The following is a 26,706-nucleotide window of genomic DNA, read 5'->3' as shown; positions in this document are numbered from 1 at the left end:
GGTATTTGAGTCTTTTAATCATCACCATCACCGTCATCTGGTATGTGTTGTTTGATCGGTACAGTAATCACAGGTGCTTTCACAACACAGGACTAAAAGGGTCAGACCTGACCACAGCTGCAGCTGACCACTGCTCTACTACTCCACCCTCACGATGGAGTCAAAAAAACTACAACCCCAACCAACCCCATACAAAAAATAAAAACAAAACAAAAGAGCAAGACATTCATCGTCATCAGATTGTTCCATTACCGGTTCATTAGAACCATTATTTTCTTTCTCTCTCTCTCAAAAATCTTCCCATTCATGATTGATAGGACAGCAGTGATATTTCCTGATTACCTGGCGACAAAGAGGTTTTAACAAGAACAGCCACAACCCAAATAGAAACAGCAGAGTAGTAAAAAAAAAAAAAGAAAGAAAAAAAAGAAGAAAAATTGTATTACAAAGTCTAGATTTTTTTCCTGATTTTTGCTCGTTGATTTCCTGTTGTGACGTCAGTTTTATATTGCTCTGCTCTCGCTCTGAAAGGAGACAGGCCAGTCCCCTCAATCACTTCCCCCTAAACTCTGAACAATCAATCAATCAATCAATCAAACCAACCAATCGATCGATCGATTAAGTCGGTAAATGCCCTCTCTCTCCTTCGGACAACGTGAAGAGATGTGATCGGAGCCCAGGGCCCGCCAACAACCTCACGTCTTGTGCAACATCTCCAAGAAAATCAGCTTCTCCCTCTGCTCTACAGCAGATTCGGCATCAACGTTCGTCTGGGGGGGCATACCCCTCAGCAGCACTCCTGCTCACCCCACGCTCAAACCTGCTCAGAACGCAGAGCTTGGTCCTAGGTTTAAAATGCCCTGGATAAGAGTGTGTGTGTGTGTGTGTGTGTGTGTGTGTGTGTGTGTGTGTGTGTGTGTGTGTCTACATATACAGGCAGCAGGTCCCGATCCATCTCTGGCTGGCTGTCTCTCTGCTCTGGTAGGGGCAGGATTGGCTGGTGGTTGTTGAAAACGGGGTGGGTGGTTGACAAAGCCACACCTCCTCATGCTGAGCGCTGGGTGTAGAACAGGATGTAGGCCTGAGTATTGCACACCTCCTCCACAGTGCACACATTCATCACCGAGTCATTACAGTGAACCCAGAAACCTGCCCAAACACACACACACACACACGAATGAACATACCTTATGAGGAGGCATTCACAGTCAAAAAGATAAACAAGCTTTATGCAAACATCAATTATAACTAGTAACCTCTTCATGAATTTGCTTATGGAACCATGATTTTTCTGCTACACCTTCAAGGCACATTTTTTTTTTTGTGACTATAATTAGGCTGCTGAAAATGGCCGTATAAAACGACTTCATATATGTAGAGCTGCAGCGCTATGAGCTATTTTAAGGTGAAATCCATTTAGACTTCACCAATAAAGCAAATGTCTGAGATTCCCCATACTCACCACCCTCAGAGTTGTAGCAATACGCTGTATAGTGTCCTGAGCCAAAGCCTTTCCCATGATGCATCACGACGGCAGAAAGGTCATAGGTGAAGCCCTCTCGGTGGAGGCCCGTGGCAGAGTCTCTGCAGCAGTAGGGCTGGATTTTCAGGACCTGGTCAAACGCCACGTGCACCCCGATTTTCTCCCGGTGGTTTCTTCCCGACCACCTGCGACAGCACAGGAGAAGACAAGGCAGTTTAGCTACGGCTATGCCAAGAACCAGATTCTTGGAATAACCTGTAACCCCCCCCCCCCAAATCATATAACCACAAATGCAAACAGGGAACAAATGACTAAGATATAAATAAACCTTTCAATAGTGGAGAAAGTAGGAGTACTACCACATTTGAGACTTCCCTATTTTAGTCGTCTTTCCTAGAGTCTACAGTGCTAAAGTAATACAGGGTAGTTTCCTTGCCTGTGGGCTCAAACTTGCAGTTAAGTCTTCAATGGCCAGCTAAAAGGTCACAGTCGCTAGTTTTGTGGACCCTTAGGTGATTCAAGGGATGGATTTACTGCTACACATTGTACTGTTTTATTGTTTCCAATGCAACATATAGGGCCAAGAAAAACACAATAAAACCACCAAACCTGCAATCCTCATCATGTCTACAGAGGAATTAAAATTGGATATTTGTGTTTGAAGGAACACAGAGTATTAAGGGGAAAAAACACTTGCTGTGGTTAGTGTATTTACTACTCAAAGACATTGAGGTCTGTTGACAATTTTGCCAATAGGTTAAAGTTACATACAAAGTAGGTATGAGAGAGAATAAAGAACACTAACGGTTAAAAGGGGAAATCCAACATGACTGATTAAGACTACAATTCCCAAGTCATCCTACAGATCTATTTCATCCAGAGTGAAATTTAGAGTGTACACATTTTTGGATTAAATGTTTTTTCTTTTTTTTCTTTTCAAGGTATGGCTACACTTTCACCCGAGTAGTCATACATACTATGGACTTTATAATTAGCACAAAAGAAAAGTTCTTCTTCAGTTGCATGTAATTATACAGTGCACTTACAGTGAAGGTTAGGGTTTACAAATGCATAGTAGCTAATGCTTAATCCTTTATCGATCAACTTGTATAATTACCTAGGATGCCTTAAAATTAAGTGTTCACGACTACAAAGCTGTGATGAAATCCATCTCAGCTGAGTAATCCCCATAAAGAACATTACTGACAAAAACCACAAACATGCAGTCACTGGTATGCAAACTTTCCACACAGTGCAGAATCACTGAACATTTCCCTTGTTTGTAAAACTAGATGTGAAAGTAATTACCACATTGGATAGTTACAACAGCGTTTGTGGCCTTGCTTGTAAAAATGCATTGCAACACCCAAGTGGTGGGAACTGGTGCTAAAGTTTAGTTTCTAAAACCAAAGGAGAGCTGTCATCTTAAATCTGGTGTTTGTGCGGATGTGTGGGGGTGGTTGTATTTCTGCAGAAAAGAGGTAATGAAATCTCAAGTTTCTGGCAAAATTTCCAACAGATCTTTTTAACTGAATCTTGAATATTTTTTGACCAAATATAAATGTTTCATTTCCTCACAAACAAGTTTCAAAAGAAACATTAGCCACTGTTGGAGGAACAAACAGATCCATAGTAGATAAATTAGTCTTAAAAACCCCAAATGTTGCCTTGTGAAGTGTTGCCTTCAAAGCATTTTATAACAAGTTCACACAAGTAGCTTGTAGTATTGCAACCGAATTCATGCTTCTAATGTTCTTTGACAAACCATATTTGGCAGTACACTGCACATCCCAGCACTGGTGGTTTTACATGGCCTATTTCCAGCACTACACTTCTGTGGTTTGCCCATTAAAATCTTCTGCAAAAAGATGATTGCAGGTTACAATAATATCCTATCTTGCCATCTGTATGCTGCAGAGGTTCCATTCTATCTAATGAGGAAGTATTGTCTTGATACGTTAAACAATTATGAAAAGCCTCTCTGGATGCGTTAAGGTTTGCATTTGTGTCATTTTGCATCAAGTGATTACTTCACTAAAGTGGTTGCTCAAACGTCATTTTGTAACCGTTTTATAAAGTACATCAATGAGGAATCCTAATATCCATACTCCTGGGAACTGGTGTAAGCAAAAAGAAAAAGGGCTGTGATGGGTAATGAAAGGTGACAAGTGGATGAGGACGGAACATACCGGAAGCGTTTGAGGTGTAACCGTAGCACCTGAGGCAAGCGGTAGATCAAAAGCTGCTTGCAGGCCTCTGTGAGAATCAGTGGCTTGTGAGATGTCTTCCGTCTCTTCTCTGTCAGACAAACAAAACACCAAACCTCAAAATACGGCTCCATTTTTCTCCTACTGCATAACACATTATTGCAGACTGATGCAATGACACAAAGCACAAATTCAGACTGCTTCCATCCCTACAAAACCCCAACCACCTACAAGTTTGTGTTCACAGTGTGTTCGAGTGGGAATGTGTGACACTAGTATAGTGGAACAATAATACTATATAAGAGTAGAACAATTCTATAACTACAGCATAATAAGTATGTGCTGTAAGTAAGTGTATGTGTGTGTGTGTGTATGTACTCACTGTTGCAATGGTTGCAGGCGTAGATGCGTCCCTCCAGCGCCTCGGTCTCCGTGAACTTGGCCAGCATCTCTACGAGGGAGCAGCTCTTGAGGCCCAAAGAGCCAGAAGTCTTCTGCCCACTGTGGTAGCGCTCTGGGAACTCCAGGGACAGGTCCCAGAAAGGCTCTACCGTGTTGGACTTGTGCTTGCAGGAAAGACACGTCACCTGGAGGCCACGGAGAGAGAGAGAGAGAGAGAGAGAGAGAGAGAGACTATAACACAAATATTCCCAGAATTCCAACATCTAAATGATCTGGACAGACTCTCAGTTCTACTGGGAGAGAGGGAGGACTGCTGTAGACTGGCAGCAAAATATGTATGTGTCATGAGCTCCACAATAACATGAACCCCCTGTCCCACATAACTAATATTTAATGTTTAATAATTAACAATGAACCTGTTATATGTTTCTATACCACATTGTTACCACCTATAACTTATTGTTTGTTTTTATTTATTTATGTTAATTGTGCTTGTACATTTTATGTAAGCATGCTTTGGCAACGTTGTATTGTATGCAGTCATGCCAATAAAGCCTTTTTGAATTTGAATTTGAGAGAGAGAGAAAAATCAGTGGAAACCCAGAGAGAAAGAAAGAAAGAAAGAAAGAAGTGAAGAGCAAAGTAATAAAAACAAGACAGAAATAAAGAAAGAAAGAAAGAAAGAAAGAAAGAAAGAAAAAAAAGAAAGAGTGTACATGCGAAAGCAGAGAAGGTATGAGGTGGAAGAAGGGGAGAAGGAGGAGAGAGAATCCGCTGAAGCAGGAGTGAGTAGGTACATTTCTAAATGTATTCAGAGAGGTACACCATTAATATTCCCCACGGAGCAACAGAATAGGAATAGAAACAGAGATCATGAGTGGTTCTCCCAAAAGCACTGTGGTGCTGCAGGTGCTGTGACTAAGAGAAATGGCCTGCATTTACGATGGGGGCTTATCTACTGCAAAGAACATTGAGGTTAAGGGCTCACATTCTTCCTGTGATCGTATAGCCAGCTGTAGAGAACACCAAGAAGCCTTCCACTCAAATAAACAGAGAAGTTGGGAGTTGAACAGGGAATCCTTTGATTACGAGTTGTGAACCCCAACGACGCAGAGTTACTGCGATGCTCACAAGGGGTAGGGTACTCTCTCTACAACATCCTCTCCGCTCTCTAGAATGTGTAATGAGGATCCAATCAGGATCCAATCAGGCCACCTACTCACATACAAAGAGAGCAGAAACTAAAGGCTAGAACAGTCTGAGCCACGGCTAATCCTCCCCTGCTAGCACAGACACGTCTGTTAAGAGTTTCTCAAGGTCGACCGCTGGATGGTTGCTAAGGGTGATTAATTGATTTGTTATAAAAGGCAAGATTCTGAGTCACAGGCAATGGAGTCCAATTACTTCATTATTAGATTGCGGTCATGTCAGTGATGACGGATGAGTCTGCGGCTATCCGCCCATCGATTAAGACTACGACGAACAACATGTGCTGGATAAGAAATCGCAACATTTTACAGCTATACGAAGACAAGCAACAAAGCTTTAACAGTGTCCTCAAACAAAACAAACACTGCAATTCCTTGCAAAACAAACAATGATATTAGATTTGGTCACCATACAGCGTTATCAGGACTGCCATGGTAAGACTAGGGAAATCCGCTTTGCAGGGTTGTATCTATCCCTGCATTATGCTCGGTCGCTGAATAAATCTGCATTAAATTACAACTTCATCACCATTGTAATACAGCAAACACACCACTGTAACAATACCCAGACCATTAGCCAAAACAAATGCTTAAAACTAAATGATCAAAACTCTATTTACAGTATTACAAAACTCACTTTAAAAAAAGCACTTATACTTAAGACTCCAGGATGACAGGCAGCTAAATGTATTAAACAGTCTGTTAGAAAGAGCAAAACCCTTAGGATCCATAGGTCCCTGTGGTTAAACACAGAACAGCAGATGCTTTCTGCCATCAAGCTCCAGAGACCGCAGATTCAGCGTTCATTAAATACGCCTCTACCACAACTAGGCAAGATAATCTCACCAGATCTTTAGCAAGAATCGTTTCCCCCTTTTCTGAATCTGCCATTTAATCACCTGATTACTTGCGAGAGTACATTTTTTGTTTGTTTTCGATTTGCCCTCTTTCCTCTTTGCCCTAAATTGGTAGACTCATTATCTCAGCACATACGGTAAAGACCTTTGGGCCGTTCTCCTTGGAAGAGAGGAATCCTGATGCATTAGCCCGATTCCAAACCAAAGGACCATAATGTGTTCTACAGCCATCACGAGAGCCTTCAAATCAGCAGGGATTACATCATGACTATTACCTATACATGATTAAGTAAAAATAAATGTGCAAATTTCAAGAAAAGAGCATGCTTTTTAAAGTATTTACTCCCACAAAAAAAGAAAACAGGAAAGGAAAACTTGCAATGTAATTACAATTCATATCAAACAAAGAAATTGAAATTTGACCAATCAATGCGATGAGATGCCAGGGAAGGTGAACTCACCTGGCTGAGCAGCTGGCCGTGGAAGATGGTGTTGAGCACCTTAAGCACCTGCTTGGAGAGCTTCCGCTGGGTGATGGGCATAAGGATGCGGCGCTTGCTGCCGTTGGACTCCAGCTCCTGCTGCACCTTGTCCAGCAGCTCGCATAGGAACTCCTGTGCGTCCTGCTGGTCGTAGCCGCGGAACGCCGGGATCAGGTTCCACACCGAGTGCAGCATGGCAAAGGGCGACACCAGCGAACAGCGGCCGGACCACATGACCCTGAACAGTGTGTGCAGCTCGTGGCACAGCGACATGCGCTGGCGCGAGGACGAGCGAGACTCCTTGTTGCTGCCCGCAGCCGGACTCCTGGCCTCGCCCTGCACCCCTCCTGTCCCACCTCCTGCCCCTCCTCCGCCTGTGCCTGCGCCTCCTCCCCCACCCTGGCCCAGGGGGCACCCCAGCGCTCCCGCACTGCCCACAATGACACCCCTGACACCCTGCGAGGTTTTGGTTTTGGCCAGCAGCTCCTCCGTCTCGCAAAGGTCCAGCGTGAGGAAGCACTCGCGGAACTTCTGCAGGTGGCTCAGCACCTGCAGGATCGAGTTCATGTAGCAAGTGTTGCCTAGGTTGCGCAAGCCCGTCACCCCGGGCGCCAGCCTCCGGCGCCGTGTGGCCAGGGAGGCGTGGTACCGCCGCGGTTTGGGTGACTGGGTGTTGCCGTTCCTGAGTGACAGTGCTGAGGGTCGCTGCGCGGCAGCGGGTGGTGAGGCCTGCGGCAGGCGCTCAGGCGGGTCCCGGAACTTGATTGGCACGAGGGCGAGGATGGGCCGCGGCGCCTGCGTGAGCAGCCGCGCGCTCTTTCTGGGCGGCCCAACGCTGATGACCAGCTCTCCAATGAGCCTCCGCTTCACCTCGCGCCGTTCCCGCTGCTCCTGCCGCTCCTGCTCCAGCTTGTGGTTGCGCTTCTGTTCCTCCTCCTGCCACTGCCGTCTCCACTGCCCCAGCATCCTCCCTAGCAGCACCTTCCTGCGGTACCACAGGGCCACCTGTGAGGGCGGCCGCAGCATCCCCTCCGCCTCCATCCATGCGCCTCCCTCTACCCCCGCCGCTGCCGCAGAGGACCGCAGCGAGCGCCTGTTTGGGCTGCGGATGGTGGACAGCGCCCCGCGCAGCAGCTTCAGGTCACCCTCGGCATTGTCGTTGAGCACGTAGTCCCCGCAGGCGAAGCAGAAGACATCCAGCTCCCGGACCTCCATGGCCAGCGGGTGGCACGAGCCCTGGAAGTGGTGGAGAGCGTGGTCGTGCAGGTCGCGCCCGCAGGCCACGTGCGCGCATTTCAGGCACGCCCACACCGACTCGCTGGTGCCACAGTCCGCGCAGAGCCATTTCTGTGGATTTAGCGTTGAGTGGTCCTGTCCCAGGCGCAGGCGGCCCACGTGCTTGCAGCGGTCCATCGCAACCACGGAAACACCATGTGCTCACGCAGTCAGGGATACGCTGGCTGCCACGCCCAGAGACAGCACATCCTGGAGAAGGAAAGACACAGGTGCTTAAAGAACTCCAAATTGTATTTAAAAAGTATTGTTTTTTTTGTCTACTACAAGAGAACCTTTACAAATGCAAAAAACACTAAAACAAATGTGCATCAGTGGGAAGACTAACACAAACATAAACAGTAATACCAAACCCAATCTGAAAATTAGTCAGATAAGACAATCTGGCTCATTTTGCCATCAGGGAGCTTGAAATGATTGAGACTGAGAGGCCAAGCTTCCAGTGTAATGGCTACTGGAGTGAATGAGCTACCATGCCTCTTGTGGGTCCTTTGTGTGGACGCCCCCCCCCCCCCTCCTGCTGTGTCTGCTCAGACCCACAGAGGGGGTGTCCTACCACTGTTCGGATGATTCTACAATTTTTCAATGTGGCTTTTTTCAATGCAGGATTCATATAATGAACATTTAGGAGTACTTACAGTGAAAAAGACCACAGTTAGTCCTCTGGTGATGGTAAAAGCACTGTCACCATTACAATGAGAGAGAAGTTTTACTGGGGCCTTCAGAGAACTGTCTCCAAACCACAGACACACATCAGAACACTGCAAGAGAAACCCAGTATAAGTGGAAATACCTCGGTGCAAGTGATTTCGAGGGATGGTATTGCGTAGCAGACCTTATAAAATATGTAGGACGTACATTTTAGGTACACTCGTTTGCGTTTAGTATTTTTTAGGTTTCTAGTAGTGAATTCCAAATCGTTAAAATGGAGACTGAAAATATCTCAAAATACTAAGAAAACACATGTGAATACAGAACGAGGCTAGCAAACAGTTAATCTCTGGGATTTCACATGTTTGTGGCTGTTACATCCAATAGGTATCAAGACACATTCTCAATTAGCTACCAAGTTCGGCTACGCCTGGGTGTTAAAGGGGTAAATATTTGGTTTGTAACCATTGTTCTGACATGGTGCGATACAAAGCAACGTTAGGCAATGCATATACTATAAAACTAGCAAACGATACATTATTGAACACAGATGTCAAAATGTAACGACTACCTTAATGCGAACATGGTACTTACATATCGAGCAGCGTGTCTTCCAACGTAATAAGTCAAACTTATTATTTGGCGTTATATTTTAGGCGAATATATTCAATCTATAGACAAGTTGTAAACAGACCTGCAACGTAGGACATAAACCTGCTACTCACTGTTGCGATCATCATACAAGACAAGCGGCTTGAATGTGTAAACAACAAGTAACGTTATAAAGTTGAGCAGCCAGCTACCTACTAGATACTTAGTTCACGAGGTTGAGGCTGGCTTGTGGTATTGTTCGGTCGCATGCTAGCTGGCTAACTAGCCGTCTCAAAAATAGCTCTCAGGTTTGGTGCTGTTGGGACACCATTTCGAACCGTGGCTGTAAATTCTAGCTAAATGGTCTTTACATCCATGATGTTAGCGGGCTAATTGCAAGGCATCATTGTCATTGTATCATTTGTGTGCTTGCCAGAATGTCATGTAACAAACGCATCGGAGGGTAAAATACATAATACTTCAGTTGTGTCGCCTATCTTAAATTTGCAGTCTAACATTACATAAACTAAAGTTAGCCCATCACCATATCGACTTCCATGTGTTAGCTAGCTAGCTGGCAAGGCAAGCGACTTGTAGCTATCAAACACTAGCAAGGTTAGTTGGCTGGCTAGCTTACGCTTACTGGCAAAGCGCTGAATGCTAGCCCAAACTACGTGGCTTTGACAAGCCTACTTTGCTCTAACCAGCCATCAACAGATTTTCCATTACGCTATTTTTGTTAGCCATATCTTCTGTTTTTCGACTGCGTGTTAATGTTTCTACATGGGATGCATTATTGTCTGCCATCTCAACCATTGCAGCAGTTTGCAGGTCTTTTCCAAAATTTTAGACAATGCAGGCAATCAATAGCTAACGGCATACTAGCTAGATGGCGTTAGCAGGCAAGCTATATTGGTGTACTTACCAGAACAAAGACCACTCTGCTAGACCCTCGCTCTTCAGCAAAATCTCTCTGAACAACTTCTAGGTGGTGTTGATAACAGCGCGTTGCCCAATTCCTTAGTCATCATTTGGCAGATGAATCAAAGTGAGCATAATATTTTGAAATCAACTTTTGTGTTAATATTTTAACAAAACACCGAGGTCAGCCAAGCAAGATTAAAGTCATTTTCTCTGCAAAACACTGACAAACAAAAGCTCTCAACTTTTAGAAAGATCACAATTGTAATAGTTGACACTCACCGGGGATTTCTCTATCCCTTCTTACACGGTGGCGTTACTGTCCTACAATAGAGGTTTTCATGGCTTTATTTTGTATACGGCTTTTATTTACCGCCATCATCTGCACGCGCGACCTGTCACAGATCTCGAGTCAACCAAACTATTTTACTTTAAGCCTTCCCTCGCTCTGATTGGATAGAAAGTGATCAATCTTCCGCCAACCAATTACTCTCATTGCTGCATGACTCCGACCTTTGCCGGTCAGATAGTAAAAGGGCTCCGAATAACTTCGAACCGCGAAGCGCCGAGCAATTTCACTGACCCGATCTGCACTTCGCAAAATTATCTCAAGGATACCTAACCCTACAGTAAGAATTAAAAACATCACAAACATAGTAGGCTCCAACAATAGACCACTCGCCAAGTGACTGCGCATGCTTAATCATAATCCTCTCAAAATGCCCCGCTCCTCTAAACCAATTACCGTTGTTAATGTCCGCAATAGTAATGAAAATATAATTCAGTTTATGCATAATAAGTGTATGCATCTGCAAGAGAGACGGCTTTACATACAGGGACAGGAATTGTAACTGCCAGATGTAGAGTCCCACCAGGATTTTGCGAAGGTTTGTTGTGATTGTTGATGCCAAAAGTGACTGAATTTGCTGTGGGAATTCTAAAATTTGTGATCCCACCAGGATCTTGCAAGCTTTGTGAAAGAGACTGAATTTGCTGTTAGAATTCTAAAAAATTACAGTTTTGATCCTTTTTTCAATCGCAAATAATGCAGATTCCATGACTTTGCAGTTTTTTTTAGCGTAAATATTGTGGTAATGACAAAATTGCTACCGCAATTGCAAGTGTGGGAAATCTTGAAATTGCACACACAATCCAGGATGTATTGAATAGCCTACAATTATCGTTCATTGTTCGCTAGTAACCCACCCATATGATTAACTAAGAAAACAGAAACAAGCTGATATCAAGAAAAATATTAGTTTACTCCAACTATGTCAAAATGGAGGGATAACACAAAACATACACTGGAAAAATGATACGTTATACAGACTTGCAGTCTGAATATTCTTGTTTACACAGTTCCACATCATAGGCTGGTGAATATACAAGTTTGTGTAGGAATGTTTGAAACTGTCATGTCTGAAAGTCATTCTTGAGGCCTTAAGGTATAAAACCCAGCCACCAACAGAGTAACAGCTTCTGCAGTTTTGGAAGTCCTTTTTGTTGGTACTACTCAGCATTCCCTGGAGGTGATCTTAGCGTACGCTTCCTCCTCCTGGAATCACTTGCTGCTTTCGAACTTTGCTGAAAAGCTCAAGGTACTGGGTCATGGTGTCTATGCAGTCTGAAGGGGCATACAGTCCTTCAGGTTTTGTGGCAAAGACAGAAGGCAGTTCCGGAACATTGGCCCCCAAGAAGCTTTGCAAAAATTCCTTCATGAGATTCCAGCAGTCTCCTGGGACCACACAGGCACAGTACTCCACCTACAGACACAGGAACATTCACAGTACAATTACATAAAGCATACACCATACAAACATCAAGATGGGAGTGCAGTTGACATGTGTTCCTTATCATTTTGACAGCTATGAAAATTGTCTTGTTCTGTTGTCTTACTTCTAATTTGAACAGCACATTTCTGATATTCTTTTCCAAAACAAGTTTAGCTTTTCTTCCCTTTTTCCTCCGTATTAACATGTTACTAAAGATCAATGCACCCAAGAAAACCTAGTGAGGTGTCCATCAAAAAAACATTACTTAAAAAAAGTGTGCCATGATGCCAAAAAGCATTGGGACAATGGAGAGGGGGTATACATTATAAAATCTTCAGTCCCCAGGTGAAGATGAATGGGTTTGGTGCATCCAATCACACACCTCCACAGAGATTCCTCTGGCACTGGAGCTCATGGTGACCGCCCCCACCTTCACCAGGAAGTCGCAGTATCGGTAGCGGGTGCCGCGGCTCTCCACTTTGTGGCCCTTGGCGTTCTGGAAATGGCTCTTGAGTTTCAGCATGAGCACATCGAAATTGACGTCTGCTGTGAGAGCGGGCCCACCTTCAAACAGGGCCATGCAGCTGAGGGGAGTCTCAGAGTTGTGCATGACATACAGCAGCTTGGTAGGCTGGCCTGGGAACAGTTGAGCCAAGGATGGATTAAAATGTTAGCATAAATGCTGAGGCTTTGAATACAAATTCAATATAAAATACAGGCAACATTTTCTCCAGGTATGCTTCGGATTAAAGGCTGAATCCATGATTCTGGTGAAAGACATTTGATATTTGAACTCCACAGCCAATCAAATTACACCCCTCCCTCCAGTACTCCTGAAGCAACATGTTGATTGGCTGGAATTTACTCTGGCTCTGTCCGAGCCACTAGGTTTATTTGCCATACAGCACCAGAACTGTGTACAAATACTGCAGTTTTTTGGAGCGCACTTTGAGAGGTACTTAGCTGAATTTGACAATGTGTATTGGATTAGAATTACAGACTACTTCTTTAATGTCCTTGGCGCCTGGATACATTTGAAGAAACCAAGATAAACTTTGAAACTGTCATGCATTTTTGCAAAACAAATAGCAAAGGTGGACAGATTATTAGCAATCCTGCTATTTTTTACTTGTACAAATCACAAGATCACATAATCCTGGAGGGACTGAATATTTAACCAAAATAAGGAGGGGAATGAATTTGGGTTCAACAGGTACTTCTTTCAGTTCCAGGAGTTTGTAGTTACCGCTAGTGTTGCCAGTGGCATGATACGTTTCACAGTCCACCCAGAAGCTGCCGTGCTTTATAGCTCCAAGCTGTTCCAGTTTCTTGTGCAGCATGTCCACAGTCTGCTGCACGCTCTTTCCCTCTGCCACTGGAACCTGGCACACACTAGTGGACAGAAATACCTGATTACCTGAAGAGTGGATGTCTTACTACAAAACAGGATGTATGCCTGTGTAATTTAACCTTAGGTGCATCATGACTTGGTTTGTTTCATTTTGGCTAAGCCTTGCAGATATACCAACAGCATTACCAATACCTAGTAGGCCTACCTTCCATAAACAACCGAGTAAAAGAGAACAAATTCCGCAAGTGAATAGTGTCATTAAAACAAAGTATTTCTCTACAAAAGCAGTTTCACACCATGCTCAAAAGTAACATTAGGAGAGGTTCAAGTAGTCATTAAGTTACCACTGTACAAACAACGCTGCAGGGAGCAGGCATAAATGCCTACAATGAACCACTCTTTTTACTTAAAACACAGCGTGGATATTTGATATATAAGAAATATAAGCTGTTTTTACAAATTGTCTTGCACTGTCTTTCTACCCTCCCGACACCAGGCAACATTAGCACAAGCGATCAAAGAACTGTTATATGTTCTTAGCCGTACAGACGCACATTTCAACTAGTCCAACAACTGATACTGGCTGGGGGCAAAAAAACCTCTTAGAAGTTAAAACGTAAGATCAAAAACGTACCATGTAAACCCCATTCTCTTTGACAGTACTCCGGCGAAACACAATATTCTGTTGAAGATGAAGCCTACCGCTTCTTTCAACCAGTGTGAGACTCTTTTCCGGTTTCAAAAGGAAATGACGTGTGATGCACATATCAACAACATGAAATATATTTGATGAAACGCAACTTTCGTCGTTAATGTAACACTTACATGTACATAATATTAGATTTATATGAACATAATGTTGAAATTATTTTTTTAATTTTTAGTCGTGCGTATATGGGTGGCCCTGCAAACTGACCTCAAATCAGACAAACACATTTATCCCACCTTGCACACTACTTGGAGCTCGAACTCAGATCAGTTACAATTTGGTGACGTTGCTGTTACCGACCTGCTACATCATCAGGAAGTGCTGCTCGTTCTCGCGCACGTGTGCTGTGTCGGAAAGCTGCGTGGTTGTTGTTGCTGGAAACATTTTTGGACTCCGGGACTGATTTTCGTGAAGTTTGGCATTTGATGGAATAAAGCTAGTGAAATGCCTAAAGTGAAAAGATCAAAAGGTGGAGGGGGTGGTGGTGGAGAAACGATTGGCCTGGCTGAACAGATTCTACAATCGGACATGGTGCGACCGCACGGCCGAGTAAAGAACAGAGATCAGGTGAAGATGAGGGAAGAGGACGAAGATGAGTACGTTGACGAACGTTTGTCGCGGAAAATCCTGGATCAAGCACGCATACAGCAGGAGGAACTTCAGTCCGAGTTTGGACTGGCACCAGAAAAGAAGCAGCCATCCACAGTTTTGGGTGAGTACTTGTCCAAACCAGGCTAGTTAGCTAGCAGGCTATTGAAGTCCATCCAGCATTTGATTTGTGCCTTACATGTTCCGCGAATGAGGAGGCAAGATACATAAGACATTTAACTTTAGCCTTCACTTGCTGCGCCTTTTATGCCAGTCCGTTCAGGATATACCCGAGGGTTTCCCCTTGTTTGCTGTTTTCTTCGCCAATCTAAACATTGCAAACCTGTTACAGTTATATTATGTAGCTTGTGTTTATGGCATGTTTTCTGCTCATGCAGCTAACAAATAAAAAACTTTCCCCGACTGACAGCTGCTAAAAACAATAGTTTTTGCACTATTGATATAAATGTTAAAGTAAATACATTCTGATCATCATGGGAACAGATATTTTTATGGTCACATACAACCCTTGTTGCATTGCACTTTATCTCCCTTAGCAATGCTAGCATAACGCAAACATGGACAAGAGAGACTCATGTGAGAATGCTGTTCTGAGAATTTGAGATTTCAGTTCATCATTCAACACCACCATCCCTCAGCAGCTGACGAGGATGCTGGACCTGAACACCTCACTTTGTAACTGGATACTGGACTTTCTCATTGAGAGACCACAATCAGTAAGGTTTGGCAATAACACAGCGAGCACCACCACGCTGAGCATGGGGGTTACCCAAGGATGCATGCTCAGTCCCCTGCTCATAATCCTGCTGAGCCATGACTGTGCCCCAAATTTTACCAACCAACCGCTTGCTGACTGTTGTGGAGCTGGTTAGCAGCACCACATTTCTGGGTGTGTACATCACCGAGAAGCTCTCCTGGACTGATAACACCGCATCACTGGCCAAGAGAGCCCAGCAGCATCTCTACTTCCACCGGAAGCTTAAGAGAGCAAGAGCCCCGGCACCCATGTGCTCCTTTTACAGAGGCATCACTGAGAGCATCTTGACTAGCTGCATCACTGTGTGGTTTGGCAGCTGCTTTGGAAAATCACTGGTGCCTCACTCCACTCCCTCCTGGAAATTTATAACATCCGTCTAGCTCACAAGGCAACCAGCATTGCGAGTGACCCTACAGCTCACATAGCCTCTTCAGTCTCCTGCCATCTGGGAGAAGATATCGGAGCCTCCAAACCTGCACCACCAGACTGGTCAAAAGTTAGCCATCAGACTGTCAGGATGCTGAACTCTCTACCCTCAGCCTCCAAAACATCTGGACTGTAATTTGTCCATTCCAAACCCCTGCCTGAACTTTTTGTTTTGTTCTAACATACACTCAACACTAACCACTTTGAACAGAAACCTTCAACATCTGCTAGTTACTTGCACTATATTTATGTCATTGCAGTTCATAGCAATGTTTGTTTTGTTTTTGTATGTTGTTTTAGCACTTGTCCATGCCATCACCGAGGACTGGGAGTATTGGCCATTCGATCCTCTGTGTGTCCTGTATATGATGGAATTGACCATAAACTTGAGCTTCATAACCTGATTTCTGTAGTAAACACTGTGCGTTTTCTACAGGCCCCAGCACCCAGGATGGAGACTCTGATGAGGAATGGCCAGCTCTTGGAGCAGCGGGAGCTGGTGAGGACGAGCTGGCAGGTGGCAGTATGGTGGAGGTGGACACAGAGGATGAAAAAGCCATTCAGATGTTCATGAGCAAGAATCCCCCTGTCAGGTTGGCCAAAAACTGCTTGCATGACCTTGTAAAGATTGTATTTGTATTTATCATCTGCATAGGTGTTAATGACAGGGTGTTTGTGGTTAGTAGTGTGTGTGTGTGTTTGAAAGAGAGAGATAGTGTGAGTGTGTGTGTGAGAGAGATAGATTATGCGGTGGAATAGGCAGTCGTAAACAAACTTGTCCGGAGATAGTTGTGAGCGTGTCACAAATGTTTTTTTTGGTTTCTGTTTCTGTAGACAGACACTAGCTGACATCATCATGGAGAAAATCACAGAGAAACAGACAGAGGTGGGAACAGTGATGTCGGAGTTGTCAGGACGACCCATGCCACAGCTTGATCCAAGAGTCATTGAGGTTTACAGAGGTGTACAAAAGGTAGGTTTCTGCCTCAAGCAGAGTCCTTTTTTAAACCAAGGGTTATTTATTTACATTTTCATAATAAGACAGACAGAGATAATATAAAATACATTTGTGAATTACAAGATGCCCCATTACCCAATTGTACCCACCCCCCAACAAATAATGCGATTTTTAAACAGGTGTGGTTAAAAGGTATGAGTACATACTTGATATAAATTGTCAATATATTAGAAATAAAACAAAATGGTAGAAGGGAGAGACCCCAAAGAGACTGTTAAGGCTTTCCTACTGTCAGCTGATCAAAATTGCTGACTAAATTCGCATCCATTTCCTTCTCAAAGTCTAAGGGATCCCATGTGGCATAGAATTTGGATGTAGGTCATTTCATAGTGTACCTTATCTTTTTGAGCTTCAGGGAATGCATAATTTCACCAATCCAATGTGCATAACAAGGGGAGGTCTCCCTCCACATAAACACGACTAGTCTCCTTGCCAGCAGTGGTGTAGGCCAGTACATACATGGGCAGCACGTAAACGTGCATCAGCTGAATGGACTCAAGGGAGGAGGCACTTGAATATTGTGGACAGTGTCTCAAACATGGACGTCCAATACTAAGTCCCCTTTGGGCGGGTGCAGAACTTGTGTAAGAGGGCTTGTTTAAATCCGTCTCAGGCTGGGTCTACTTGTGAATCCAGTTTTGAGTCCTTTTTTAACCACATAGAGAGGTGGAAGTGTTTCCGTAACTCTTCTGATGTTTGAGTTACTGTAAGTGGGTTTACCTAAATCACACTTCACACCGTTTCTCCAGGTTCACTCAGTGTCACACGCTGCCTTCTTTATGCCCCATGCACCATCTGCTTTTTTGATTACTTGTTTCTCATCTCCCTTTTCCTGACTCAGTATACACCCTGGTATATTGTTGTTGTTGGTGTTGTTGTAACATCTAACTGTATAGTAAAGCCAGGGTTTTGCATGTGTGTTCCAGTCCCATGGGTAATGATTCAAATCATAAGAATAGATTTAACAACGAAATAACCGCGTTTTACATAGTTTCATACATTTGACAGACATTCGTAAATGGGCGTTACATTGCTTTTAAAGGTGCAGTATGGATCTATTAGCAGAAATAGAATGTAGCATTCATAATTATATTTTCATTAGTGTATAATCACCTACAACTTCGAATCATGTTTTCATTAGCTTAGAATGAACCCCTTCATATACATAGGGAGCGGGTCCTGTTCACTGGCACTAAAGAGCCTTTCATATCGCATTTTTTATTGTACCTAACCGTGCCTGCAGCTTCTCCTACATGCTTGGAAAGGGAGAGTGTTCAGTTGGTTGCAATCTGCAGCCTCACCACTAGATGCCAGTAACTCCTACATACTGTACTTTTAAGTCGAGATGGCTTCTGAATTGTATTTATGTGACCTGTAGTGTGAATAAACTGTGCTCCTCTCAGGTTTTGTGCAAGTACCGCAGTGGGAAGCTTCCCAAAGCTTTCAAGATCGTCCCAGCTCTGGCTAACTGGGAACAAGTTCTCTACATGACGGAACCAGAGTCCTGGACTGCTGCTGCAATGTATCAGGCCACTAGGTATGTGTGTACGAGTCTTACCAAAAAAAAGCAATGCTTGATGACGTGCTTCCTTGTATCTCAAGGAAGTACTTGGTATTACTTAGTTAAAAATCTAAAAACAAAAATCGAGATTGGTTGTATCAACATTTTATAGGGCCTGTAATAACTTATTAGCACAAGTGTATGCCCTGTAGGTACCACATCTCAGCATCTCTTTCAGAAGTTGGTACACATGTTATTGATACAAAGTGATTATATAAACTACTGCAAATCTGCACTTCAAAACAGATGTCCGTGACCTTCTGGTCTGTCCAGTACTTGAATCGGAGCTTTGCCAATAGGGAATTAAATTATGTCATCATTACTTTATAGCAGTACTATCAATCGATTAAAAAAACAAAACAAAACCAGAATTAATTGCACAATTTATTGTGATTCATTGCAATTAATCTTTTTTTTCTTCTTAAGACTGAAGCTTGTAATAATGGATATTAAAATGTAAAATCATAGAATTAATGTAGAATTAACTCAAAGGAAGTATATTTAAATTCAAATACTATTGCTTAATAGCATCCTTTTGAACACAGATTCTCTCCAGAGAATTACAGATTTTCAACAAAACCATCAAGGCCATCCAAATTAATTGTCAGCTGCAAAGATATATTTGTTATATGTGTAGTACATAAAGTGGGGATTGATGTGAAGATGCAGAGAAGAAGAGAGACAGACATTTGGGGAGGGAAATGCTTTGGATGATAGCGACTAGGTCAGCCAGTCTGTAGTTAGAACGTGGTGTCCAGCCTGTTGGGTTAGTTGTAAGTTGAAGTGCTCAATAAACTTGCACGCTTGTAAATTCAACTAAGCTCCGTGTCAGGTGTATGTTGGATGGTCCCAGATATTTGAACCATTACTTATTAACATTAACCATATCCACTAACAGAAATAATAACAAAACCCAGGCTGTGTTAATTGCGTAATTGTTTTTCAACACGTCAAATATTTCAAATGTATCTAAAAAATTAACACATTCATTTTGACCGTACTACTTTATACTAAATAGGTCATCTTCGAATATTAAAGAGACAGTAGGCAACATTTTCTCACTTTTTGAAATATGTTTTTATGAGCAACTAATTATGGTGCCATCTTCAAATACATTTTGAAGGTATAGATAGATTCTTCATACATTTTGAAGAATAGATAAACACACCCGTCGCTCCAACTCACCTAGGCAACTTGCACCAGCACTTTGCAGTTCTGTGGTCTGGGTTGGAAAAAACCAGCAAAACAAGATATGATGTTCTTACACCAAAGGACACATAACGTGGAAAGACTGGAGAGCGATGTCTCTCCACCCTATCTGAAACCTTTTTTCTCTAGGCCACTGACGCACACCATCATGTACAGAGAACAATTGCTAATAGCAGCGTTGTAAATCAGTTCACATTGATAATCTACTGGAGAACACCCTTACATTAAGAGTTAATCACATTGTGAGGGGTATTAATGTTCTCTCACTCTAACCCTCTAATTACATATGAAATTTCACTTCAACTAGACCAAAATCTCACAGTAAACATCGCCAACTAGCCATGAGTTGCTATGATAGCAAGCCTGTGCCAATTGTGCTGTTGTTGGTGTATGTAAGGTTTTTTGTGTCTTTTCAGTAGTTAGCTTTCTGGTTTTTGACCAAAACTCTTTACTGCTGCTTTAATAAGTTAACTATAAAAATGGCATTCGGTAAGGTATATTGGGAGCAGAATAAAGTGTAGTCTCATAGTACCAAAATCATTACATACATTTTAAGAGGGGATGTTGACAGTGCCCTGTGCTGTTCTTTGTCTTCTGCAGGATATTTTCCTCTAATCTGAAGGAACGAATGGCCCAGCGTTTCTACAATTTGGTGCTGTTGCCTAGAGTACGAGATGACATTGCTGAATACAAACGACTGAACTTCCACCTCTACAGTGCCCTCAAGAAGGCCCTCTTTAAGCCTGGCGCATGGTTTAAAGGTGAGACGTTGTACAGATATAAGGAAACCAATGAGTTTATGGCCATACTGCAGCTGATTGGGCTTACCAAAGTTAATTTCCTTAGCTGCGGAGAGGGTACAATATAAACCACATGGTGGCAGTATTGCTACTTTCCCAACTCCTATATTATTACAACGGTGTGCAAGTTTTTCTGTATGAGTGTCAAACGTGGTTCTATCTATTTCCAGGTATATTGATCCCGTTGTGTGAATCTGGAACCTGTACTTTGAGAGAGGCCATCATCATTGGCAGTATCATCACTAAATGCTCCATCCCAGTCTTATACACCAGGTATGATCCCATGAAGGTTCCTCTACCACATCATTTACATTTTTTGCCTCAGAGGCAGATGTTCACATTTTCACACTTTTTTCACAATTTTACAATCTTGAGTCAATAAGCAAACAATTATTTAGTACTTTATTTCATTAGTCCACAGTCCAGATAGATACAGGATATTATCTTCACTCTGAAGTATTTTTGTTTGTTAACCAAAGGACATTTTCAAATAAGTGATTGGCAACCAATTTACATTTCTGTTGCATTTATTTGTTCATTCATTCACACACTCATTTTTTTTTCATTCTTGAAGTGCTGCCATGCTGAAGTTGGCTGAGATGGAATACAATGGCGCCAACAGCATCTTCCTGCGCCTAATGCTGGATAAGAAGTACGCACTTCCCTTCCGCGTTCTGGACGCCCTGGTGGCCCACTTCCTGTCGTTCCGCAGTGACAAGAGGGAACTTCCTGTGCTGTGGCATCAGAGCCTGCTCACATTGGCACAGCGCTACAAAGCTGACCTGGCCTCCGAGCAGAAAGCGGCTCTGCTGGAGCTGCTGAAGGTGCAGACACACCCGCAGATGACGCCCGATATCCGGCGGGAGCTTCAAAACTCTGGGTCACGTGACGAAGAGACTGCCATGCCCGTCATGGCCATGGACTGAACATTTTTGTGTTTTTCTTTCACCGGCCTCCTCCTGTCAGTTTGTTCAATGCATCAATCAATACACAGTCTTTGTAGTGTGACTGCCCATTTAGTTTTTGTGTTTTTTCTTTGCAGTTTAGTGAATTGTGTTAAAGGAGTTATTATTGTACATGAATGTGTATGATTACATATAATCATCTGCAGGGAGAAACTACATGAGTCAAGATTGATGTGTGAAAAAAAAATGGTTTGCCTTTTGCAGTGCCTTTCATTGTGGTCACTATTGTTAAACAGTCAGAGGTCAACCTTTATTAATCTGTGGACAATTTCTACAGACAGTGTCCTACCAGTTTAATTCTAATGTGATGTACTGTCAATCAGTAGGCCTATTTAACTCTTGCTGTGTGGAACTACTTCTAACTTGTGCCCTCCAAAAGGATTTGTATTTGCAAACGATTTAAGAATAAATTACAACCTGAATCTTTACTGAATGTTGCTGAATTAATACTAATGCTATTGGCATTTCTGTTTTAAAATATGATGGAACGTAAAGAAACAGTTTGGAACACTGCCCACGCCACTGCTCGGGTAGAAGTTGAAGCGCACGAGGACGACACAAATTCTAGCGGGCCAGAGGTGGTCGCGTTCAGTTTTGCTTCATTCGCGTAAATAAAGACGGTGGTGAAAGAACAGAAGGCGACAAAACAAACTGTACAAAAAAAAACGTCAAAGTCAATTTTTCTTCGTTAATACGTCAACAACGGAAATCTGTGTAGGTTGCTCAAAGGTTAGTCAGCGTGTCTGTTAGCTAGTGATTAGCGCGCAATAGGTTCGGTCAGGAAACCTTGCTATACAAGGAGTTGACATTACTGATTTAAATTAGCATTTGCTTCGTTGGTTTAGGAGTGAACATTCAACTCTCGTATGGAGCTAATGTGCTACGAAAATGGAGGATTTGATACGACCTCTGCCAGTGAATCAGATCCCAACAACCCTAACATAAGGGCCTGCTGCGATCCAGTTTTGACCAGAGATAACCGAATTTGGAAGAATCTTATCATCTTAGAAAAGATCAGTCAGACATCAGATTCTTTCTTCGGCTCTGTACAAACGGACATCCAACCTTATATGCGACGAATATTAGCAGTGTGGATGTTACAGGTATGAGACTACAAAAATGCTAATTCTAGTGTGGCATTAGCTAGAAGATTAGCCTAGCTATAACTACCTAGCTGTAATTATATTGAGAAATGTATTGATATTTGTGTTGTTTTAATACATGGCAGTTTAGAACAAAATTCCGTGTCATTTGCATATCACATGTATTATGTTTAAACAAACTTAACCCCCTTGACCCCGTTCCCCCCTTTTTTCCCCCCCACACTCCAACACCCCCCACTACAGGTTTGTGAAGAACAGAAATGTGAAGAGGAGGTATTCCCGCTGGCAATTAACTATCTGGACCGCTATCTGATGCAATATCCCATTGAAAGAGGCAGCCTACAGCTCCTCGGAACCGTCTGTATGTTTGTGGCTTCTAAACTGAGAGAAACTGTTCCACTCAGTGCGTCCAAGCTCTGCATCTACACTGATAATGCTGTGTCAGTACCTCAACTCCTGGTAAAGATGGTCAATAGATAAGACACACATTTATGTTCACCTACTTTCATTTTTCCAAAAGTTTTATGTGTAATATTAAACCCAATCTAGTCCTTTCACAAGAAATCAGGTGTGATGTAGGCCTAGGTGAATTTATGTTGCGTTTATGTTTAATTTACTTGCTTTTAACAGCACTGGGAGATGATTTTGGTATCCAGACTGGACTGGAACCTTGCCGTAGTTTTGCCCTCAGACTTTCTGGAGCCTATTCTGGCAAGCCTACCCATAATTCCGCATGATCTCCATGCTCTACGCAAGCATACTCACTCTTACATTGCTCTCGCTGCAACAGGTAGGAGAGAGTGTTCTCAGATTTTTTGCTGCATCTCACATTAGTCTGAATGTATGGTAACACTTATGCCATCATCATACTATTAATGTGTAGCACTCATTTGAACCAGGCGGGGGCAGCAACTGTGTGCCTGGAAGCCCACCGTGCATTGAAACGCCTCGTTATTGTCATTTATCATTTAACAGCATTAATTAAAGGTTTTATTTGTATGCATACTATTTGTACACATAACATCCATTACATGTTATGTTATCATCTTTTGTTTCCCATTTGCTATCATCAGAAATGTTCTGTATTATTTCTAGAGGTAAAGTGAAGTATATACATCTTGAACTGACTTGGGATTTATTTTCAAATAATATTTCCATTCCATGTGGATATTAATATAAGCTTCTTGTCATGCCAGGTATATTTGCACCCCCAAGGACAGTGAGGACATTGCTTTAGGGAAAAAAAAGTGTGTGGGGGGGAAAGCTCAAAGTAATGACGTTCCCTACCTACCCTGTCAGAAAAGAACAACAGGCATGCGGCAGCCATATTGTGAGAGGTCAGCGCATTCTTCTTGATGCTGGGTCATGGTAATCCTGCATTGTGCGCTGTGAAAGGCCCCTGTCTGCAGCCCTCTTTTCCCACAAGTCCCTGCAGTTAGCCGGAGGCTGCGCTGGCAACAGGGCTCCAGCCACAGAAGTATTATATGTGCTGTCACACAATCTGTCAGACAGGTCCATTTGTCTGCTGTCCGTGCCTGGCTCTTTTGTCTCAAGGTGTTCCTTGCACACAGCCTAAAGGCAGGGAGTGGGTCGCCAGGCTGTGGGAAAGCCTTAGCTTTTTAGCTGTTCCTTTTATCTGGTGAGGGTGAATAGACCTTGGCAAGATTTTCCTTCTCCACAGCGCTCAGCAACCTTTCAGAAGTGGTTAGTTCCCCCTCAGTAAAACTGATGTCCTGTATTGTTGCACTCTGTACTCTTGTCCTCAGCATAGGATAAAGTTAACCCAGGTGTCTCAGTCACAGTGATACACACAGGTTGGCTTTTAGAGCAAACAATGTAACTGCAGGGATTAAAGTATTCCGGCACCGTGCCGGATTTCCGGCGTGCCGCGCTTGGCTGCGAAAAAAAATATTTTATTAATTTTTTTTAAATTTTAAACACGTCTCGATATCATCACCATCACTTTCGAGTTTATGAGTTCGTCTGCCAATGAAATGAAAGGAGCACAACTCTCCCGCTCTCAAAATAACATTATTAGCCAATCAGAAGTAGATTGGGGCGGGTCTTGGGAAAATGTGCTTCAAACACCGACTTTTCTCTATCCTCTGCCTAGGGTAGATGCCCGAGTAGAGAGACATCACACCAAAGGAGAGTAGGATGGAAATAAAATAAATGGCGCTGGGCATGGATAGAAGAGATGGGAAGGGAAGGACAGTAAGCCTGGTGTTAGAAGTTAAGAGAAGCAGGTGCTTGCTTTTGCACTTTGTGCTCGAGAAAGCTAATATATGCAACTAGCTCTCCAACACAAAACGCCTTTACCGGGAGCAACATCCACAGCTGATGTACCGGCATCAATAACTGACCGTGTGTTTGACTAAACTGTCAATATCCAATCGGCATGCCGCTATTTTAACACACACGGCATAACACCAGAGTTTAAAAGACGTACGGTATTTCGGAAAAGCTAAAAAAACGGCATGTTTTCCTTAAATGTCGACGAAGCCACCAACAAGTACATGGACAAAGTCCTGTTTTGTATTTATTTCCCAACATTAAAGTTACCAGTTGTACCAGTTACTACTTGTAACATTTTAATGTTTTGTTTGTTATTTATTTTATTGATATATTCTCTATTAACAAAGTAATTATGGAAATGTTGCAATATAAAACTACATTATTATCTACAGTTCACTGTTACACTTTAAGTAAATCGCTGTCCTTTTTCATATATCCTCAATGAAATGGTTGCAAATCAAATCTTCTTCCACTGACATACCCTTATAACATGTCACCTTGTGATTGTAGGTCATCTTGTAACCTTTCAAGGACAAAGCTTAGCAGCAAAACTTGATATCAAAAGAAATCGTGAATGCTACATGTGTTAGTAGGCTACCATATTGTAGTGAGGTGGAGTAGCCTACTATTGCTGACCTTTCTTGGGATTGCAGTTTCAAAAGTCTCACCATAATCTGCAATCATTCATTTCTAAATGTTTGTTTGTTTGTTTGTTTGTTTTTTTGACCCTGCGAATGTGTCCATGCCACGGGACACGCCCCCCCCCCCCCCCCCCTCCCACACACCCAAAAAAGTTCAGGCTCAGGATTTTTTTTTGCTTTAACCCCTGTAACTGAATGTGTCAGTGTCTCCACTTCTGTCTCTTCTTTTGATTTCAGAGTTGAGGTTTTCGGTCTTCTTGCCCTCCGTCATTGCTTGCTCCTGTGTCGCAGCTGCCATTCGGAGATTGAAGCTCTTGAGTGGCGGCCTGTCCTGTGACACTCTCCTGCAGCTGCTGGCCAACACCTTAGACACAGACCTGGTGAGGCTTTGGGCTTTATTGAGAAAGAGAACCAGGAAGTTGGGGTCTATTACTATTCTATGACTTAGACCATGTTGCTGTCTTTTTATATAAACTATATCTGTTTGTCTTTAGATGTATCTATCTATTAATTGCATCCATCAATCAAGTTATTGATCCATGAATCTATCAGTTTTTCTCTGTCCATCCACCCGATTTATTTCCATTTCTCCTATTCTCCAGAATGCACTCTGCAGCTCTTTTAATCAGCTAGAAGATGTTTTGGACCTCAGTTTGCCCTCCACGTCTTCAGGGAAGTCTCGGTCCGACTCCCCTAACTCAGAGGTCAGCTGCACGCCCACAGACATCCAGGATGTCAAGCTGTCTCCACTGGGTTAGATCTTAAATGTCGATCACGGAGAGTTTTGTCATTGCATCTTTGGGTCACATATGCACCTGAAGCGACACTATGCTTGTCAGCTGCAATAAGTAGAGTTGCACACAGCGGAGAGACTGCTTACTATGAGATATTTATGAAAAACAATAGGAATGTAAAGAAAAAGGAGGAAAAAAATATATAATAGTGACATGGAGAAACTGCGTTTAATTAATTTCCTGTTCTATTAAATCGTTTAAATTGAGTTTGTGATTTTGGTTTTGATTTGGTTTAATATAGTTCTACCTACAGGTTTTATTTTTACTGTGTGTGACAGTTCAGTACATTGTAGCTTCACATTAGACAGCTGGTCCTTATTTGCTGCACATTAGATAACGTGTATGAGAGGTGTCCCAGGGAACATGTTCTCTGCAGAAGATGATCTTTGCTGAAGCAAATATTTGTATTGTGGTTCAGCCTGTGCTGCAGGTAAACATTTGATCTTTCAAAATGAACATTAATTCTTTCTGAAATGCTGCTTTTCAATGTTTGGTCTGTCATGATATATATGTAATAAAATGTGTCCAAATGAATTTTTTTGAGTTAGAGTTTAATCACTTCCTTTGAGGTAAAGGTGGGTTATGTAACTTTCTTGAGAAG

The 26,706-nt window shown here is 42.8% G+C and overlaps 4 protein-coding genes across 7 annotated transcripts; 2 read left to right on the top strand and 2 right to left on the bottom strand.

Moving 5' to 3' along the window:
- On the bottom strand, window positions 1-10,519 carry usp49 (ubiquitin specific peptidase 49). Of its 3 annotated transcripts, XM_031568120.2 has the most exons (8): window positions 10,378-10,518; window positions 10,100-10,193; window positions 8,571-8,693; window positions 6,619-8,124; window positions 4,073-4,277; window positions 3,673-3,781; window positions 1,463-1,668; window positions 1-1,149 (listed from the first exon to the last, which is right to left on the bottom strand). In XM_031568120.2, the coding sequence occupies exons 4-8, from the start codon at window positions 8,050-8,052 to the stop codon at window positions 1,046-1,048; spliced, it is 2,058 nt and encodes a 685-aa protein (XP_031423980.1). In that variant the 5' UTR covers window positions 8,053-8,124; window positions 8,571-8,693; window positions 10,100-10,193; window positions 10,378-10,518; the 3' UTR covers window positions 1-1,045. The 3 variants fall into 3 exon arrangements, with proteins under 3 accessions (XP_031423980.1, XP_031423981.1, XP_012680385.1); XM_031568121.2 differs by lacking the exon at window positions 8,571-8,693 and having other exon boundaries at window positions 10,378-10,519; XM_012824931.3 differs by lacking the exon at window positions 10,378-10,518 and having other exon boundaries at window positions 10,100-10,311.
- Window positions 10,520-11,338: 819 nt separating this feature from the next.
- On the bottom strand, window positions 11,339-13,963 carry med20 (mediator complex subunit 20). The gene is made up of 4 exons (XM_012824884.2): window positions 13,853-13,963; window positions 13,114-13,259; window positions 12,250-12,503; window positions 11,339-11,858 (listed from the first exon to the last, which is right to left on the bottom strand). The coding sequence occupies exons 1-4, from the start codon at window positions 13,864-13,866 to the stop codon at window positions 11,631-11,633; spliced, it is 642 nt and encodes a 213-aa protein (XP_012680338.1). The 5' UTR covers window positions 13,867-13,963; the 3' UTR covers window positions 11,339-11,630.
- A 239-nt stretch (window positions 13,964-14,202) lies between these two features.
- On the top strand, window positions 14,203-21,700 carry bysl (bystin-like). The gene is made up of 7 exons (XM_012824882.3): window positions 14,203-14,639; window positions 16,156-16,312; window positions 16,554-16,692; window positions 18,141-18,274; window positions 20,108-20,268; window positions 20,478-20,580; window positions 20,882-21,700. Exons 1-7 carry the CDS (start codon window positions 14,372-14,374, stop codon window positions 21,231-21,233), a joined length of 1,314 nt encoding a protein of 437 aa, XP_012680336.1. The 5' UTR covers window positions 14,203-14,371; the 3' UTR covers window positions 21,234-21,700.
- Window positions 21,701-21,797: 97 nt separating this feature from the next.
- Window positions 21,798-26,619, top strand: ccnd3 (cyclin D3). 2 transcript variants are annotated; one of them, XM_042707859.1, is made up of 6 exons: window positions 21,798-22,001; window positions 22,118-22,375; window positions 22,619-22,834; window positions 23,006-23,165; window positions 25,549-25,691; window positions 25,914-26,619. In XM_042707859.1, the coding sequence occupies exons 2-6, from the start codon at window positions 22,139-22,141 to the stop codon at window positions 26,067-26,069; spliced, it is 912 nt and encodes a 303-aa protein (XP_042563793.1). In that variant the 5' UTR covers window positions 21,798-22,001; window positions 22,118-22,138; the 3' UTR covers window positions 26,070-26,619. The 2 variants fall into 2 exon arrangements, with proteins under 2 accessions (XP_042563793.1, XP_012680337.1); XM_012824883.3 differs by having other exon boundaries at window positions 21,798-22,375.
- Window positions 26,620-26,706: the final 87 nt, after the last annotated feature.

This window comes from Clupea harengus, chromosome 5, assembly GCF_900700415.2.
Source record: "Clupea harengus chromosome 5, Ch_v2.0.2, whole genome shotgun sequence".
In the NCBI taxonomy this organism is placed as follows: domain Eukaryota; kingdom Metazoa; phylum Chordata; class Actinopteri; order Clupeiformes; family Clupeidae; genus Clupea; species Clupea harengus.
Note: the sequence above shows the minus strand (reverse complement) of the source record. Positions and strands in the feature narration are given on the sequence as shown.

Bases quoted from the DNA above. Each gene is read 5' to 3' on its own strand.
- usp49 (XM_031568121.2), bottom strand. From the start codon at position 8,052: ATGGACCGCTGCAAGCACGTGGGCCGCCTGCGCCTGGGACAGGACCAC. The intron at 4,278-6,618 runs GTGAGTTCACCT...CGTGGCCTCCAG, and splicing joins ACGGCCAGCTGCTCAGCCAG to GTGACGTGTCTTTCCTGCAA. The intron at 1,669-3,672 runs GTATGTTCCGTC...GTGCTGTCGCAG, and splicing joins TTACACCTCAAACGCTTCCG to GTGGTCGGGAAGAAACCACC.
- med20 (XM_012824884.2), bottom strand. The intron at 12,504-13,113 runs GTAACTACAAAC...AACTGTTCCCAG, and splicing joins TGCCACTGGCAACACTAGCG to GCCAGCCTACCAAGCTGCTG. The intron at 11,859-12,249 runs GTGTGTGATTGG...CTGTGTCTGTAG, and splicing joins CCAGAGGAATCTCTGTGGAG to GTGGAGTACTGTGCCTGTGT.
- bysl (XM_012824882.3), top strand. From the start codon at position 14,372: ATGCCTAAAGTGAAAAGATCAAAAGGTGGAGGGGGTGGTGGTGGAGAA. The intron at 14,640-16,155 runs GTGAGTACTTGT...CGTTTTCTACAG, and splicing joins GCAGCCATCCACAGTTTTGG to GCCCCAGCACCCAGGATGGA. The intron at 18,275-20,107 runs GTATGTGTGTAC...TGTCTTCTGCAG, and splicing joins GCAATGTATCAGGCCACTAG to GATATTTTCCTCTAATCTGA.
- ccnd3 (XM_042707859.1), top strand. From the start codon at position 22,139: ATGGAGCTAATGTGCTACGAAAATGGAGGATTTGATACGACCTCTGCC. The intron at 22,376-22,618 runs GTATGAGACTAC...CCCCCACTACAG, and splicing joins TAGCAGTGTGGATGTTACAG to GTTTGTGAAGAACAGAAATG. The intron at 25,692-25,913 runs GTGAGGCTTTGG...CCTATTCTCCAG, and splicing joins ACACCTTAGACACAGACCTG to AATGCACTCTGCAGCTCTTT.